Raw genomic sequence first — 6,008 nt, 5'->3', positions numbered from 1 at the left:
AATTATTCTTGGGTTAACACCCTTCTGTTGATAAAGATTTGGCCTCAAAACTTTTTTTTTTTTAATTGAGAGAATGGGAGGCAGAGATAGACTTCCGCATGCGCCCGGACTGGGATCCACCTGGCAAGCCCACTAGGGGGTGAAGTTCTGTGCATCTGGGGAATTGCTCTGTTGCTCAGCAACCAAACACTTCTTAGTGCCTGAAGCTGAGGCCATGGAGCCATCCTTAGCACCCAGGGGGCCATCTCTCTCTGATCGATCCATGACTGCTGGAGGGGAAGAGAGAGAGAGAGAGAGAGAGAGAGAGAGAGAGAGACAGAGACAGAGTGAGAGAGGGAGAAGAGGGGGAAGGGGTGGAGAAGCAGATGGGCGCTTTTTCTGTGTGTCCTGATCAGGAATCAAACCCAGAACATCAACACACCTGGCCAATGTTCTACTACTGACCTGACAGGACAGAGCTTGGCCACAATACTTGATGGAGCTGTTAACTGCTTTGCTTCCTAGGGAAGTGGTTTAGAAAATGGGAGAGATGTGTCAGTCCTGGAGTCAGAGCCCAGGTTTGAGTTCATCTCCACCACTTGTTGGATGTGTGACTAGTAAAATGGGGTATAGGAGAGAAACTTCATTAGGCTGTAGTAATGATGGTGACATAATACAGGGAGAGAGTACTGGGCAGAGACACAGGGTCTCAGGCAGTGGTAGCTGTTACCACTGGATATTCAGCCCTCATACTACAGAATTCATACTGCTCTTTTAATTACTTTGCATTTGGAAAGAAAACATAATCGCTTAACTGGAAGCTGGAAATAAATGCAACTCATGATTATAATAGAAATACTTTGAAAGAAGGCAGAGGAAGAGAAAGAGTTAAGTCTGTTTTTTAATTTTTATATGGTTTCTAAGGTTTTGTCATTAACTCTATCAATATATGTGCCTGGCACTTGGCAAGCTCTCTGTAGGTGAGTGCTAATGCTGTTTTAAATTGCCATGTGCAGTCACAGCAAGCAAACAAGCAAAGCTCTGGGGCTGGGTGGAGGAAAGATGTAGATGTTGTACACCTTCATACTGTGCTTCTTTTAGGAAGAGGCTCTCTTCCTTGGTTAGCATTTACATGTGTCAATGTCGCTGGTTATTTGAAGAAAGTTGTTAAATTGCGTGTCATTTGGTTGTCTGAATTCTTTAGGTCCTGCCGCTGCTGGTTCACAGCATCTCTTCCAAGAGCGTATAGCCAAGTGGCCTGTTTGGACTTAGCCGTTTGCTACAGTGCTTCCTTCCAGATCATCTGCACAGACACAGTTTAGGCTCTGCTGTTTTCCTGACCTTCCTCCCAGTGTTTGAAACATTGCCATTAATTTAAAGTGGAGTCGCCTCCAAGGTTTCTTTCTGGTATTAGAGAGACAGCCAGGGGCATCCCGGCCTGTGAAGTCATAAGAGCGCAGGAGTGGACCCCCCAGCAGGGGGCATGCGTGACAGCTTGTGTGTGTGTGTGTGTGTGTGTGTGTGTGTGTACACGCGTGCACGCGCATGTGGTGTCCATGGCCCTCCTCTCCCCAAGGATCACAGTAGCATCCCGAAAATCAATTCCTCCCCCAATTAGACCTATCTGGTTAACAATTATCATTTGTGTTCTGTAATTATTGGCTCGCAAAGTAGCAAACGTCTCGTCTCGTTGTCAGCACTCCAGCCCCCAACCTCTTGAAATAAAACTGGAAGAAATAAAAAGAGCATTCTGGGAAGATTTAATAATTTAAACATTCATAAATTACGAATATATAAATAAAGGATTCCCAGTCCTTCAAGGAGAGGAGAGGACAGCGGAAGGGACGGGGCCGTGAGAGGAGCCTGGCTGGGCTCTCAGGTCCGGAGCGGGTGTGCATGGCCCCGCGAGGCGCATAGTTAAGGGCGCGCACTGTCCGTGGATCGGGAGGCTCGGTTAGCCCTTTCTAGCTGGTAGGCTGTGGCCTCCTGGAGGTCAACGGGCCCTTGGGGCGGGGGCCCACTGCCCGGGGCGCAGGTGCGGACGCGCGCGCACGGCCGGCTGGGGGGTGGAGGAAGCACGGCAGCGGGGCCAGAGCGCGGGGTGCGTGTGCGGCCCGGGGCCGAGCACGGGGCCGCTCCGGCGCGGCGTCTTTTCTTCTCTTCACAGTGATGTCATCGACAGCAGCGGCTGGGAGCCGGGAGGCGGCGGCGGGGGCGGCGCCGGGCGGCCGCCGCAGGTTCATGTGCATGTAATGAAAAGGCACTTGACAGTCGGCCAGGACGCACGCGAGGGAGCGCAAGCCGGCCGGACCGCGGCGCCTCCCGAGCCAATCGCCGTCGTCGGTCTCTCCATGGGCGAGCAGGAGGAGGGGGCGGTGAGCGCAACCGGCCGGGCCGCGGCCGCTCCGAGGTGAACGGCGCGGAGACTGGCTCGCGGCGCGGGGAGGCCAGGCGCGCCGCCGCTATGAATTCCGCTGAGCAGACCGTTACGTGGCTTATTACCTTGGGGGTGCTAGAGTCGCCCAAGAAAACCATCTCGGACCCAGAGGGCTTCCTGCAGGCGTCTCTGAAGGATGGAGTGGTCCTCTGCAGGCTGTTGGAGCGCCTGCTGCCCGGGACCATTGAGAAAGTGAGTGTCCCCCGGCGCGCTCCCTCACGGAGGACAGGCCCCGGCGGTGGGAGCCCGGGGCGGTGGGAGGCCCCGCACCCCGCCTTGCCCGTGCGGCGGCCCGGGATGCGCGGAGACGCGCGGGCGCGGGGTCGCTCGTGTCCGCACCTGGTGGCCGCGCGGGGCGGAGAGAGCGCGGAGCGCGGAGGAGCCCACGCGTCTCCTTTGTGCGCGGACCCGGGAACGCGGCCCGCGCGGGGGGCGCGCTGGCGGCGCGAGGACCCAGTGGCGGGAGCTCGGGGCGCCATTGTATGCGGTGTGGGCTGGGGAGGGGTTCGGGGCCGCGTTCTAGAGGAACGACCCCGGCGGGGGGGTGGGGGTGGCCGGAGGAAATGAGAGCGCTCTGCTCCGCCCTAAGGTAGAGTCGCCTGTCTCCGTGACCCCACCGAAAAACCGTACTCCATCTAACGCGCACTGCTTCCTCCGAGGCTTTGTTTGAACAGCTTTTGTTGATGGTATTGTGAGAGTTTCGCTCCCCCATTTAAGTGACCAATTGCTATGCTTTTTTTAAAAGATGCATTCATCAATAGCTGAGGGCTGGGTTGTGAAATGACTTACTGCCCTCCCCACGAAAGTATTCCTCCTGTCTCCAAGCCCAGAGGATGGCAAACACGGGGTTGGGAAAAGCCTTGGCATTCTTTAGGGCTGTCTTAAAATTCTAGATTTCCTTTTCCAGTTCCTACCTGATTTTGAACAGAATCCCTAGCCCTCCAGACCCTGCTTCTCTTCTTCGTGACTGGTGGTTTCCCCGGGGCTGGAGTGTGAACCTTGACCCGCATCTCTGTGAGTGATTAAAGTTTGCTTTCCTCTCCCACAGCTGACAAAGCAGGGGTGAGGGGAGAGAAGCACTTTTAAAACCGATGCGTTTGCTATATTTCAAAAACGCTACAGTCTTACCCCAATTATTTTGGCCAATACATAATCTTAAGAGCAGCAATTACTTAAAAGATGTTAAATGTAGAAATTGAAGCACACCATGATTAGGGAAAACGATTTAATTTTTAAAATGGGTGTATTGCCCCCCCCCCCAAAAAACAAAGAGTTTGCTAATAATAATACTTGGTGACTCTAAAAAGTAAAATGTTTAATCTTTTAAGTTTGTGCATGCCCTGGAGCTATATTTTCAAGGTCAGAAAAGATTTTATTTAATTTTAGTTTTGCATGCATACTCATTTTAGGTGTTTTTCTTAATTGGAACATATTTATCAAGACAGAATCTTCATTTTAGAGGGAATTTCTGCCTGCCTGTCCAGCAAATAAAAATGTTCCTGGTAAATGAACCTGATGTCACAATAAAATTATGACTTAAGACAGGAATAAGGAGCAGGATCTAACTTTCAAGGCACTCAAAATACTTCGTTGTCATCTGGATATCAGAATCTCTGGTAATAAAAGACAGATGTTGAAAAGAATTGGAAATCCATGCATGCTAAGTTTACCATTTATATGAAATGCTGTTCCATTTCTAAGAGTGAAAAGCATTAAGAAACTTCATATATTTTATAGATAAAAACATACCACTGTCAATGCATATTACTTGGCATATTAACTATGTTAATATCACTTGGCAGACTTCAATAATCATTTTCTTTTAAGTTCTAGAAAAATTTGCTTAGAACACTGTACTGTGCCTTTCATCTCTAACACAACAAAGAGAGGAATGAATAAAATGTTTAGCTTGCTGAAGCCAAATTGAAACAACCCAACATATTCTAAAACTATGGTCATTGGGGAGTTTCTTATATTGAAGCTATCCTTTTTATTCCCCCTAGGCCCCAGCTGGTTTTAGACTGACACTATCACAATGGAAGTTTAACATCAAAGTAGCCAATAATAGACAGAGCTTCTGAATTTCTGTGGTTCAAAGGTAGCTTTTTTGGAGTAAAATATTAGCTATTCTCTGCTCCTGGAAACTGGGTTTCAGAAGTTCCAGGGGCCTTTTCTGTTTTTTGAGAAGTTATTTATATGAGATTTCTGATGTTTGCATGCACACCAAATAGGATGTGCCACAGAGCACACATGCTGAACAGCTTTCAGTGGAATGTGGGAATGTTAGTATGAGGACTTTTTTTTGCTTGAAAGGGAACATTTGGAAACTGAACTGAATATTCATATGGAATTGGAAAGATCTTAACTTTATGCCTGTTTGCCACACGGACATACTGTCAACTGGTTAATGGTGTCTAAACAGCCTGCAACTTAATATATATTTGCAAATTCATCATTTAAAATTGAACCATTGGACTGGGAATAGTGCATAATTAGGAGAAGTTTTGGGGTGGCTCAGATATGCCATGTGCCTTTTATTAAGAAGACATGCCCTAAAATGTTTTCTTGCATTCGTTCATTTGTTCTATTTTAGAGCCAGTAAAAAGGGTGGAGAACTGAGAGGACATTTATTTGGTTCAGATGGTTCTCACTTCAGAAAAGTTTTTTTGTTATGCAGTTCTACTTTAAGGTGGAAGTTTAGACAAGGAAAATAGGTGGATTATACACTTCACAAGAGCGGTTCAGAAAAGAGACATGTTTCATGATTGCTGACGATATGTTTTCTGCTGTAGGGAAGTGAATAGTGGGGATTACAAGGTTTCCTCAATCTTTGTGTATGTGGGTCTTACACTGTGATTTTCTCCAGCAATAGCCAGAATGCCTTGCTGTCTTACACTATTTGCTTCCCTCATTCCTCCTGTGATGGGAAACACACAAAGGTCACAGAATCCAGTGGGACCTATTAGCAGTGAGCTCATGAGTTGTGACTTGAAACATCTCCAGACTAGGTAGTCACAGGGGGTGAAATCAAGATTCAGAAGTTTTAGAGGATGGAACATGACTATAAGATGAATAAAACACTCTAAAATAGTGAAAATCATGAAATGCTGCTATAATTATACCTGTACATCAAGTTGCTTGGTTCACCATGAAAAGCTCAAGAAACCTGGTTCTTTCTTCCTATGCTCATAACACACAGTAATCTGTAAAGTGCAGCACAGGAGACTATCAATTAATATTTCTAGAATATAACTGAAAGTCAGATGCTACCTTTCTGGTATTGCTGGATGTCCTGGGTGTGCAGCTGTGCATGCGTTTAAACTGGTTTAAACTGTTGGGCTATGTATTAGTGTATGATAGCTGTTGTAATGAAGTGCCACAGATGGGCAGCTTACATGACAGACCTTACTCTCTCACATTCTGGAGGCAGATGCCCCAGATCAAGGTGTGGGCAGAGCCACGTTCCCTCTGCAGGCTGCAGACGCTAGGGGAGGACCCGTTCAGACCTGGCCAAGGCTTCTGTGTCAGCATAACTCCGGTCTTTTCCCACGGTGTTCCTGCAGGAGTCTCTTCTCTGTGTCCACACCTTCCC

General features: G+C 48.1%; 1 protein-coding gene across 2 annotated transcripts in view; it reads left to right on the top strand.

Annotated features, from left to right (window-relative positions):
* Window positions 1–1,909: 1,909 nt before the first annotated feature.
* Window positions 1,910–6,008, top strand: part of ARHGEF7 (Rho guanine nucleotide exchange factor 7) — a 151,472-nt gene continuing 147,373 nt past the window's right edge. Inside the window, exon 1 of one of the 2 annotated variants that reach the window (XM_066380549.1) lies at window positions 1,910–2,608. In XM_066380549.1, coding sequence (XP_066236646.1) covers window positions 2,444–2,608 — 165 coding nt within the window. In that variant the 5' untranslated portion in view covers window positions 1,910–2,443. The remainder of the gene's footprint in view (window positions 2,609–6,008) is intronic. The other variant, XM_066380547.1, reaches the window with a different exon arrangement.

Source organism: Saccopteryx leptura, chromosome 4, assembly GCF_036850995.1.
Source record: "Saccopteryx leptura isolate mSacLep1 chromosome 4, mSacLep1_pri_phased_curated, whole genome shotgun sequence".
NCBI classification, from domain to species: Eukaryota; Metazoa; Chordata; class Mammalia; order Chiroptera; family Emballonuridae; genus Saccopteryx; species Saccopteryx leptura.
Note: the sequence above shows the minus strand (reverse complement) of the source record. Positions and strands in the feature narration are given on the sequence as shown.